Raw genomic sequence first — 13,236 nt, forward strand, 5'->3', positions numbered from 1 at the left:
CTGTGGCTAAAAATTAATAAATTAAAATTAAATGTTAACAAAACTAAATATATGAATATAGGAAACAAAAGAATAGAAATTACACCATCAATTGTAATAGAAAATGAAAAACTTAATGAAGTCACTGAAATTAAATATTTAGGTGTAATGTTGGATTCAAAACTTACATTTCACCAAAACGTTAAGATGTTAATAAATAAGATTGCAAAAACAATATCAATTTTGGGAAGGATCAGAAGATTTATTGACAAGGACTCCTGCAAAACTATTTACAAAGCAATTATTGAACCACACATTTTATTTTTATCAAACAAAGAAAACATAGATAAACTAACTGTATTACAAAATAAAGCCTTTGGAATCATTTTGAAAAAAAACAGATATACGAGGGTAAAGTCGATGGTAAATGAAATGAAATTATTAACATATAAACAAAGAATATTTTACAATACAATGATATTTGTTCATAAAATTATAAACTCTAATAAAAAAATTTGGAAAAAAATTGATCGGAACCAGCATGAACACGATCACAATACTAGAGAAAAGAACAAAATTAGACTTCCATTTAGGAAAAAGGCAAAGTCACAAAATTCCATTTTATTTAAAGCAATTAAAAAGTATTACGAAATGGAAAAAAATATTTATGAAGAAAAAAACATATCAAAATTTAAAATAATGGTCAAGACATATGTGATAAACAATTTATAAATTGAATATATTTGCAATGTTATTATTAGAACACACATAACAATATGTATGATATGTGTGCCCTACTTTAAGATTTAAATAAAAAAAGTATAAAAAAAATATATAATTTATTTTTTTTAATACAAGATAGAAAAAATTAATTGTGTGCTAATACTTTTGCTAATATTTTTCTGAATCAATTTTGTATTCATATTGCACAATAAATATATATTTTTTTTTTAATTTATTAATTTTACATAAACGGCATATATTGCCTTTAACATATATTGAACATAAATATGAAGAAAAAAAAAATAAATATAAACAGATGTTCAAATGTGGGCAGAATGGTAAATGTTACACAGTGTGAAAAGTGGCCACTTAAACCAGCCATTGACAGGTCATAAGCCCTGTAGGTGTTAAGACTTCTATATTATCTTCTCTTAAATGTTCTTCATCTCTGTTGTAATACGTAGATCCTTTTATTTATTTCGACTGCTGCAACGTTAGACGAGGACGACCAAGGAAGACGTGGCATGATCAGATAAACCAAAATCTTAAGTCTGGTCATGTCAAAAGCAGACAGAACCGAAGGGCATGTATGACAAGATGTATGAATGTGGAAGAGGCTAGGATTGTATGCCAGGATAGACGTGTGTGGCGGTCCATTCTCTCTGCCTACCCCTACGGAGAAATAGCGTGATGGTAGTAGTAGTAGACTGCTCACCTATCGCTATCGCTATGCTATACATCGCTTTACCACAAATTCGGCTGAAAAATTGCATTTTGACAGCAATTAACCTACATTCATCATAATTTTTCCAATTCCATACTTCGCTCCCATACATTAGAGTTGGCACTAGAACTCCACTGTGAACTGCTAGTTTTGCCTCCTGCGATAAACATTTGTTTGCCAAAGTTAATTTAGTGCATGGTTTATTTATTTATTTTTGCATAAACGGATAAACTGCTTTTAACATATCTTGAACATAAATATGAAAAAAAATACAAATATAAATACGTAACAAAAAATTATAAAATTGCATAACTAAAACATGGTAACAAGTAAGTAAATACACGTAAGCAACCAAAAATATTAGCGAAATAAATACATAAATATGAAAAAACAAAAAAAGGAAAAACATTTTAAAATATGAAGAAAAGTTTAAGTATAATTTTGCGAGAGAAAAAAAGATATCAGACTCGTTTTATAACTATCAACTCCAGAACCAAATATATCAGCCTTGTCCTCATACTGATTGCCACATCTGTGGAGCCTAGGGATAGGCGAGTGCACGTGATAGTTGGTCCTAGAACTTGCAGAACAAAAAGGAGATCTAGTGCATACCTAATACTTTGTGCAAATGTGACAATTTAGAACAAGTAAATTCAATAAAATACTTAGGGGTCATAATAGATTCTAAACTTAGCTGGAAAGATCAAATTATAGAAATATCCAAGCAAATACGGAAATCAGCATACATTTATAAAAGCCTAAGTAATATTTTGAATGCTCAACTTATGAGACAAATTTACTTTGCTTTTTGCCAAAGCAAACTATCATATTGCAATTTAGCTCGGGGAGGTTGCTCACGTTCAATACTCGAACCAGTAAACATAGCACAAAAATGGATCATGAAGATCATTCTCAAAATACCCTCGAGGTATTCAACGGAAGATCTATTCACCGAGTTGAAGATATTGGATGTAAGACAATTGTTTGTAAGGTGCCTACTACTTAAATTTTATGATAAATTAAGTGAGGTCAAAAGAACCCAAAAGAATATAAACACTCGTTCAGCAAAACAAATTGACTGTATTGTCCCATTTGTATCAACCGCCTGCGCCTTTGGTAAAAAGCAATACAATGTAATTGCTCCAAAAATATTTAATGATTAATTGCCAAATATAAAAGACTCAAAATGTAAAACAATTTTTAAAATAAAAATAACTGCACATATAAATAGTGTAGCGAGATATTTTTTTAGAAAAATGTATGTAAATCAATAAACGTAGTACTTTATATAATTGGTACACATATTATTTATATTTCTATGTATTTCATTGCTTTATATTTGTTTTATTATATATTATACTATATATTTTACGTTTAAGTAACATGTATTTTTGGCACATATATGTACTTTATATTTGTATAATAATGTTTGTCTATTTCTTATATTTGATTAGCTAGGCATTTATAATTAAGTAGTTTTAGTTTTTCTTTTTTATGTTATTGTTTTATTAGTATAGGACTACTTACGCTCTAAAGATATAAAATCTCCATCTTAGAACGGGCTGTGCCATGTTTGATGGAGACTATCATAAACAGAGAACACTCCGTTTTCATTTTACATTAATTGGTTTTATATAGATTCCCTGTTATTACGTATGTTCATTATTTTTTTGCAATAAATTTATAGTTAAATAAATAAATAAAATAAATAATGGATCTCAGGAAAGATGATAATGTAAAGCAGTGATTTTAATTTAAGCTTCCTGATCGTCATACTAGGTGGCGCTGTGATCGACGCCAAAATGATCAGATATAGTATTACAGTTTCCTGTTTAAAGATATCGGTATCATGTAAATTTAGTAGATTATTTCATTTCTGGGCGTGGTTCAAGAATCTGAAGTGGTAAACGAAAATTTAAAAACAAGTAAGTTTTTAGTCAATTATTATTTTAAAAAGTAATTAATTTTATTATTAAAATATCGTCGCCCGGAGTTGATTTACAGGTAGGACCCAACTCTTTCAAAATAGCTTTACAAAACTTTTCTATCTCAAAATTCTCCAGTCTTGAAGACGCCTACTCAGGCGAAAGCGCTCTCTGGTCTAAATAATAAAAAGTAAAACTAAACCAAGAAGTTTCATTAATAAGTTTATTTATAATTTTATCTTAATCATTAACCAAGAAATATCAACAAAAAACATTAATATTATTTTCTACCTATAGCCCTTAAAATAATACAACTTGATTGGAATGACAGCTGCCAAACTAAAATCATTAGTGATGGAATAACTGATCAAATCGATTGTAACATTTTTTTCATTCAAACGTGAAACTCTGTTTCCGAAAATTGATATAAAAACGCAAAAACAAGCCTATTATAGTGCGTTGAATACAATTATTCACCAAAAAATAAGACATTTATACATTTTTTTTGTGAACATTATCAAACGAACTTATTTTTAAATTGTTAAAATTACATTGATCAATTTGTCCCATCTCTAACGTTTTAGCAAAATGATGTAACCTTGTAAGAACGTCGTTAATAATTAGGTTTATTTTATTACAATATTTGAGTTTGTCCAAATGTTTATAGACAAAATGCTGGATTTCACTCCCTCGGAAGTCATTAAGATTAACAAATTACAACAGGGATGGAGAATACTTCAAAAGGGGAATATGGAAGTCTAGGCATTTACAGGGCTATGACCTGCCATTTGCTGGTTTAAGTGGCCACTTTACACACTGTGTAACATTCACCATTCTGCCAATGTTTGAACATCCATATTTCTTCAGTTCTTCCATGTGTTGATTTTAGTGAAGTTAAAGAGCTGAAACCCTTATTGTTGTGAAGAGATTCATCTGACTGAACTATTTCACTTACTAGGCAACGCCTGAAAACAATTTTCCAATTTTAAAACTTCTTCTTGGACCAGTTGGTTTTATTACAATATTTGAGTTTGTCCAAATGTTTGTAGATAAAAGACTGGATATAATAAAACAAATATAAAGCAATGAAATATATAAAAATATAAATAATATGTGTACCAATTATATAAAGTACCACGTTTATTGATTTACATATATTATATGTGCAGTTATTTTTATTTTAAAATTTGTTTTACATTTTGAGTCTTTTATATTTGGCAAAAAATCATTAAATATTTTTGGAGCAATTACATTGTATTGCTTTTCACCAAAGGCGGTTGATACAAATGGGACAATACAGTTAATTTGTGTTGCTGAACGAGTGTTTATATTCAGTTGGGTTCTTTTGACCTCACTTCATTTATCATAAAATGTAAGTAGTAGGCACCTCACAAACAATTGTCTTACATCCAATATCTTTGGTGAATAGATCTTCCGTCGAATACCTCGAGGGTTTTTTGAGAATGATCTTCATGATCCATTTTTGTGCTATGTTTACTGGTTCGAGGATTGAACGAGAGCAACCTCCCCGAGCTAAATTGCAATATGATAGTTTGCTTTGGCAAAAAGCAAAGTAAATTTGTCTCATTGCATCCAATACTTCTATTTTTTTTTACATATGTAATCAATCAATTTTAATTCTCTGATAAAACGCCGCGTTGTTTTCGATATAAAATTTCTGTATAAAATATTAAACTATAAAGTAGATACTAACCTCCTAAATAAAATACAAATAAATGCGGGATCGAGAACACTCAGACATCGGGAAATATTTAAACTGCCTTTGTTTTCAAATAATGCTACATACCACACACCTGTGGCCCGCATGTGTCGGGAATATAACATATACTGCCGAAACAATAAAATTTACATTTTTCATGATACTCTCTCAGCTTTTGCGAATAATCTCTTAGGAATAAATCTTATTCAATGAGTACACACGTACAACTTATTTTTTATTGCATTGTATCCTGTATAAACAAAAATATTTAAAAAAGTATGTATTACAACTTAACGTATAAATCTATTTTGTGAAATTCTATAATTGAAGATATATATGCATGTTAAATTATTTCGACGAATGCTTTAAATTGTATGTTTTGTAGTATGTATCTTTGTTGAATTACCTAATAAAATAAAATAAAATAAATAAATAAATACGACTTTCCAAGTTATTTGTGTCGATATTTTTCACATCGGGTAATCGTTCAGCCAACACATGTAAAGTGTGGCGTTTTTTTTCCACTTTAGTTCCATTTTTAGCTAGCCAAATGTCAAACAAGTGTACCCGCGTAAATAAACACTCGCAAAGGGTTCCTAAAAAAAAATTACACAAAAATCAGGCATGTCATTTTTCTTCAATTTTTAACACGTGTGCAAAGTACAAGGTATACGGCTTATACTAAACCCCGGAGCAGAGATGTGCAGATAAAAATGTATATATCATAAATAAAATGTTTTTATCATCTACATCTTTAAAATGTTCTTCATCTCTGTTGTAATATGTTAATGTTAACAGCTCCCCAGGGAGTTAAATCTAGTCCTTGTCTACAAAAATTTGGACAAATTCAAAATATTGTTGATAAATCCACCTGGTCCATGAAGAAGTATAGAAATTTAAAAAAAAAAAAAATTCAGGCGTTGCCTAGTATGTAGGTGAAATAATTCATTTAGATGAATCTCACCCGCATAAATAAAGGTTTCAGCTCTTTAACTTCACAAACATCAAGAGATGAAAGAATTGAAGTTTTTATGAACATTATGTGGTAAATAAGATTGGGGGCAGAGCGAGGCAAAATAGTTAAAAGTTTATGGAAACAAAAATATATTTTTTGATTTAAACAAAATTTGTGCATTATGTAGCAGTGACTCTATTCATTTACGCTTCAAAGTATATAAAAATAATCAAACATACCTTCGACTTGAATTTCCATCACAAAAAATTACACATCTATTGCTAATTCTGAGAAAGATACAACATATTACAACAGAGATGAAGAACATTTAAGAGAAGGTAATATAGAAGTCCAGGCGTCTACAGGGCTTATGACCTGTCAATGGCTGGTTTAAGTGGCCACTTTACACACTGTGTAACATTCACCATTCTGCCTATATTTGAACACCTATATTCCTTCAATTCTTTCATCTGTTGATGTTTGTGAAGTTAAAGAGCTGAAACCTTTATTTATCCGGGTGAGATTCATCAAATTGAATTATTTCACCTACATACCAGGCAACGCCTGAAAATATTATTTTTTCAATTTCTATACTTCTTCATGGACCAGGTAATTTATCAACAATATATAACAATATGACGAATCTCACCCGCATAAATAAAGGTTTCAGCTCTTTAACTTCACAAACATCAACAGATGAAAGAATCGAAGGAATATAGATGTTCAAATATAGGCAGAATGGTGAATGTTACACGGTGTGTAAAGTGGCCACTTAAACCAGCCATTGACAGGTCATAAGCCCTGTAGATGCCTGGACTTCTATAATACCTTCTCGTAAATGTTCTTCATCTCTGTTGTAATATGTTAATATAAACAGCTCCCCAGGGAGTTGAATCCAGTCCTTGTCTACAAAAATTTGGACAAACTCAAAATATTGTTAAATATACAACAGTTAAAACGGTGACTAATAAACGCACAGATTACAGTAATTAGCCATTTCTTGAATGAACTCACTTTGGATGCCGAAATACTAATGTACTTTTTATACATTCAGTTAATTTGGCTATTGGTCATTATTATCGTATTATGGATGCGTATAACAGGAAATTTAACGACATAGATATATTTACCAAAAATATTAAATTTATCAAAACTGCCATAGATAATAAATTGTCTTTGTCCGCATCCTCCTCTCCGTCGCTCTCTATCCCTGACAAATATAAGTTTTACAGTGAGAAGATCTTTTAATATAATTATGTATCCCCGTACTGCGGGCCAACTGCTTGTGACACCAGGAGCTCAATCACAGATAACTATCGACATGCTAAAAAACGTGCTAAGTATTTGAGCGATCACCACGAACAATCATGAACACGCTGAAGTTAAAGCGGTCGCGTTGCAAAACGAAATTCAACTTCGGTCAGTTCAAGAGGATTGGTTGAATCTCGCACACGCCTTCTTTCAATTTTTCTCGAGTGCCGTATTGCATTTAGCCGGCGGTCGGCAAGCCAAATGTTAAGAAAAGCAGTCGCCATAGTAATTGTTTGTAACTTGAAAACGAAATAACAAACCGGCACGAGATTACACGCGTGTTGACTTTTTTGATTTGACGTTTGACCACGGACTACGGATACGGAACTTATCTATGGCGTTTTGCAACGCGACCGCTTTAACTTCAGCGTGTTCATGATTGTTCGTGGTGATCGCTCAAATACTTAGCACGTTTTTTAGCATGTCGATAGTTATCTGTGATTGAGCTCCAGCAGCACAATCACAAATGACTATCGACGTGCTAATTAGCGGCGTGATAACAATTTTTCACCGTGGTTGTTTATCGTATGCGCGGTCACAATGAAACATCCGTGGAAGTTATCGATCGGGATTATTATATTTTTTTAATATTGTCATACTTCAACTTGATGCTTGGCAACACCTAATATTAAATGTCAAAATTCTAAATATTTACGTTTCGCAAAGCAAAATCAGTCACATATTTGAATTTTACCCTTGTAATTGTAACCTGCCATTGGCTGGTTTAAGTGGCCACTTTACACACTGCGTAACATTCACCATTCTGCCCATGTTTGAACATCCACATTTCCTCAACTCTTCCATCTGTTGACTTTTGTGAAGTAAAAGAGCTGAAACCTTTATCACGTGGGTGAGATCCATCCGGCTGAACCAAATCACCTACTAGGCAACGCCTGGAAACAATTTTCCAATTTTTATACTTCTTCTTTTACCAGGTAGTAATTCAACAATGTTTGATTATATCCAAATGCTTGCAGACTGGCTGGATTTCCTCCCTAGGTCATAAGCCCTGTAAATGCCTAGACTTCCATATTCCCTTCTCGAAAACTTTTTCCCTCTCTGTTGAAATAAATTTAAATACGAACAACTCCCTAGGGAGGAAATCCAGCCAGTCTGCAAGCATTTGGACATAATCAAACATTGTTGTTAATAATTAAATTAAATTATTTTTCCTCCAGATTCCATCGAGGGCTTTGAAGATAAACAGACTACTGTAGAGATTTTTGCTTGTAATTCTCAAGAGGTACGCAAGAAAGGTATATTTTTTATAATATTTTAATAATAGTATGTATTCAAAAAAAGTAATTTAATTGTTAAGGTATGACTTTTCCTTTAGGGTGCACATTCAGCTGGATAGTCTTCACACTGATAAAAATATCTCAAAATGGAAGCAAAGGAGATCATACAAGGGATTATTGCTACAGAAATCAAAGTCAATAAAATAAATTTAGCCGAAGTTAAAAATCGTATAGATACACAATTTCAAAAATTGCCCGGCTCTATTGACGACGCTTTTATTGAAAGCCAGTATATTGAGTGTTGTTCAAAACTCTGGGTTCAAGAGACGACAGATTTTCTAACTGAACTGACCGATAGTAAAATCACGGCTTTAACTCGAGACATTTTTGGTTCATCAGACACCGTTCAAAGCCTAACTGACGTTCCCAATATCTTCAAATCATTGGAATATTACAAACTTTTAACGGAACATTTTGAACTGCTCGGCAAGGCAAATGAAAAAAACCTCTTAAATAAGTTCAAGAAAATGTGGCTGGAGCGGATAGTTTCCAATGGCGAGGAAGCTGAAGTAGAATTAATGTTTTTACAAACATTTCTTGATTTCTTACACAATCCTACAGATCTTCAACCCATTATCGCTGAACTGGGATTGGAAGATTTTTTCCGTGGTAAATCGTCATTCGATAAACTTCTCGAAGCGATTATAAATCTCTATGTGTGTTCCCGTGATCCCTCAAATTTGCAAGAAGCGGCAATATGTTTACAGCGGGAAGATCTATTTTTAGCACGCAAATTTAAAGAAGTAGTAAGTATTCACAAGCTGGAAGAGATACAAGAAAGAGAAGATGATCCTCAATTTGTCGTAGAAGTGACGGGAAAGAGTATAGTTGTCAGCGAAAAAGAACTTGCGGGACATTCTGAATTAGAAGAAGAACGCATTGTCAGTGATCAAATGATGCATGCTGACGCAGATCTAGGAAACGAAATGTCGCCAGAAAAATGTGTACTTATTTTGAATAAAGTTATAAAAGAATATGGCGATGTCTCCGGGAAAGAAAGATCCGTCGGGAAGAAGATACAAGAAACGTACCAATCGTACGAAGACAGTGAATGTCGCGGTTACTTTGAGAAAAGGAAGCGGACGTATCATGAAGAGTTGCAGAATATTAGTGAACAAGGGAGTGATGACACATCTGAAACAAAAAATCGTATTAAAGAAAAATATCAAGAAGATCTTTTGAAACTCCTGCAGAAAACCAAAAATCCTGACTTATTTGCAGCTATAATCCGAGAAAATGTTCCGATGGATTTGACATGTGTCAATGCGTGCACTCAAATTAGACAAAGAGAGTTTGAACAAATTGGGATCAATTATAAGTTGACTCTTATTGTTGAAGGGGAAGACGGTATGATACAAAGGTTTTCTTTTGGACGAGAAGATGGAAGCGAGGTCGTAATAAAGCTCGATCTTAAAGACCATCATTTCCAAGTTTTTGGAGGTATTGACGAGGGGAATGGGAAAAATGGTGGCTCGGGAAACGATTGCTTGTACGAAGCTTTAGCGAAGGCTGTACCCGGGATCAGAGAAGAAATAACGTCAAAAGATTTCAGATCTGAGATTGCGGGCTGTATTGAACGAGATCAGACTATACGTTATTACATTCAGCGGGGCTGGCATGCCCTCCCCTTGGATCTCGGTATGGTCGGAGGGGCGCGAAAGGATCCAACATCTGCCAATGGTGTAAATGAACAAGCAGAAAAGAAGTGTCCGTACCAGCACAAAAATTGGAAATTTGATGGTCGCAAAGATAAAGATTTAAGAAAAGACGGGCCGCTGTCGAACCGGGAACTTAATTTACAACGCGCTGAAGCATTTAACGAAGCTTTCAAAAGGATTAAAAACTTTTTTCCTGATAATGCGATGCATCCCGTATCGATCGGTGCAAGCAATTTTATGGTTACAAAGTACGACATGATATTGTGTACTGGACCCTTCGGTGTAAAAAAAGTAGCATTATACCCAGTAGAAATGGAAACTACGGTTAATGCATGGGTCCCGAAGATTAAGAAAATCGTCGGGTATAAATTAAGGATTGATATGGATAACCCTGTAGTTGTAACGGATTTACAAGGACCGCATGGTCCTCACATCGGTTACGACCTCGCCCGAAAGGGAAAGGTAGGCCCTGATGGCATCACTGGGCATATACTTTTAAATGGAGATGAAAATCTTCCTGATAGAGGACGCTGTCTATCCAGCGTTGAAAATGTTATAGCATATCGTATACCCGTCACGAGGGTCTTTTCCGCACCCTCTAATCAAAACGTCTTTCTACGAAGAATTGACGAAAAAAATACAAAGACAAATGAGAAGTATGCTAAAATTAAAATAGATGAAAACAATTTCGAGTTGAGACTCGAGATACATATTGAAATTGATTCAAATTTTAAGAAAACACTTATAAGTCAAACATATCCAAGCTCAGATTTTTAAGATTCAAATCTGAATTTGAGAATTAATTTAGGAATCATAAATATTGAGGACGAGCTGAACCCGGTAATGCTTTGCTATTGCTAGATTTGAGTTCTTGCTAAATAGATTAAATGAACACAATCAAGTTCGATATCAATTATTGTATTTGGTCCGAATTAGATATGTACGTTAGGGTGGGCCGACAATTTTATTTTCCGAATTTTGAAATGAAAGGGGTCTAAAAAGTTGCCTTTTGGATTACTCAGAATGCAAAAAATATTTTAAAAAATATTCGATACTACTTTTGGCCGTCAACCAGAGCTTGATGTTTTCGAAAAAGTCAATTTTTTGCCCTAGACCGGCTGTCATTTCGTATTTAAGTAAGAAAATCAGTCTAATTAAATTTATTTATTTATTTATTAACGGACATTGTCCATGTATACAATTTATAAGGTTTAAATATTACAATAAAAGAGTAGTTTAAAACATTTAAAGAAAAAAGAAAGAAGCATTGACAAACATAAGGGACATCGAGACAAGATCTGGACTATTTATTTAGTGCTCGTTTAAATCGTTGTAAACTTAAACCAAAAAAGTCCAGATCCTGTCTTGAGTTAACAATACGACAAAGGCGGGTCATTGGAGAATTTAGGCCATAGTTTGTTCTATGCTGATCGATGAACAGTACTTCATTGTTTCTCAATCTACGAGTCGGAATATTGAATTTTACTTGTCCCAGTAATGATGGAACATCGATTATACCATTTAGTATGCCGAACATATATATGGAGTCAATATTAGTTCTACGTTTTTGTAGACTAGAAATATTTAACATTGACTCTATTTCAGCATAAGAATAATTATCTCTTTCTAGTCCAAGCATCCACGCTATTTTTCGAAGCAAGCGATGTTGGACTGATTCAATGTGATTTATGCAATTGACATAGAATGGAGACCAGACCACTATTCTAGGAGGCATATTCAAGAAGAGGGCGAACAGTTGAGCAATAAAGAGTTTTGATTGTACGGACATTAGTAAAATCAGAGGATATTCTGTTAATGAAGCCAAGTAATTTCAGTGATTTATTTACTGTATTATATATATGCTCGTTGTATGTCAGTTTATAGTCCAAAACAACTCCTAAATCTCTGATGGACTTAACTACATCAATTGTATAATCTGCATTAAATCTTATTCTATAAGCATCCAAGGGCGCGAGTTGCACTTTGTTCCGTAATAAATGGGTAGCATTGGTTTAATGTACCATTGTTTTTGTCAATTTTAGTCAGGCGCTCAAAGGAAACAGTTCCGCGGAGTGTAAATTTTTTGCATTTCGGTAGTTTTAAAACGTGTTCGAATTTGTAATGTGATTAAGTTATTTCTTTACTAACGTAACATAATTGTATCAATATAGATAATTAACAAAATGTGCAGACAGTGATAAACTTCAAACCTCGGTTAAGGGCCAAAAGTAGTATGGAATATTTTTTAAAATAATTTTTACGTTCAATGAGATCCAAAATGCAACTTTTTAGACCCCTTTCACTTTGATGTCTAAAAAAATAAAAAACCTCATACATCTTGGGCCCACTCTAATGTACGTATACATTTTTATTTTTGTGTTTTGGTTTAGGTAAATTGCGAGGACCGAGAATTTAGATAAATAGGTGTTCGAACATAAAGACAACTGTATGTCGGACCTTTTGTTAGAATAGACAAAATCGACGGTCCGCTCTACCGTTATCCGCACCTTAAAACTGAACTTTGTTATTTTTTAGACAGAATATCAGAATAAAATGTTATGTATCAGTATGTTTTGCGTTTTTCAAAAATAATTATATTTGTATACCGTGCGCCGTGCGCCCGAAGACTGCAGATAAAACTGTGATTAATATTATGTATCTTTTTGGGTGATACCGTGTATGTTGGATTTGATCCGACGTTTCGGCTACCATTGCAAGAGACATCTTCAGGGAAAACTGTGTGTTTTATAGAGAAATGTATGTGTTTAAGTACTAGTAATTTGTACCGTGTCACAGTCAGCAGTAGGCACATTACTAGTTTTGTAGGAAAGAATAATTATGTTTATGTACTAGTAATTTGTACTGTGTCGCAGCCGGCAGTAGGCACATTTCTATTCGTTTTTGTCATATGTAGTGCTGGGAACCATGTTGAATTTAATTTAA

General features: G+C 33.0%; 1 protein-coding gene across 1 annotated transcript; it reads left to right on the plus strand.

Moving 5' to 3' along the window:
• The first annotated feature begins 3,259 nt into the window (after positions 1-3,259).
• On the plus strand, positions 3,260-11,187 carry LOC148270627 (uncharacterized). The gene is made up of 3 exons (XM_088242338.1): positions 3,260-3,351; positions 8,516-8,593; positions 8,674-11,187. The coding sequence occupies exon 3, from the start codon at positions 8,722-8,724 to the stop codon at positions 11,068-11,070; it is 2,349 nt and encodes a 782-aa protein (XP_088098464.1). The 5' UTR covers positions 3,260-3,351; positions 8,516-8,593; positions 8,674-8,721; the 3' UTR covers positions 11,071-11,187.
• Positions 11,188-13,236: the final 2,049 nt, after the last annotated feature.

This window comes from Micrasema longulum, unplaced genomic scaffold (genome assembly GCF_059751315.1).
Source record: "Micrasema longulum isolate JH-2025_06_02 unplaced genomic scaffold, ASM5975131v1 h1tg003667l, whole genome shotgun sequence".
Lineage (NCBI taxonomy): Eukaryota > Metazoa > Arthropoda > Insecta > Trichoptera > Brachycentridae > Micrasema > Micrasema longulum.

Coding starts and splice junctions, on each gene's coding strand:
- LOC148270627 (XM_088242338.1), top strand. CDS start 8,722: ATGGAAGCAAAGGAGATCATACAAGGGATTATTGCTACAGAAATCAAA.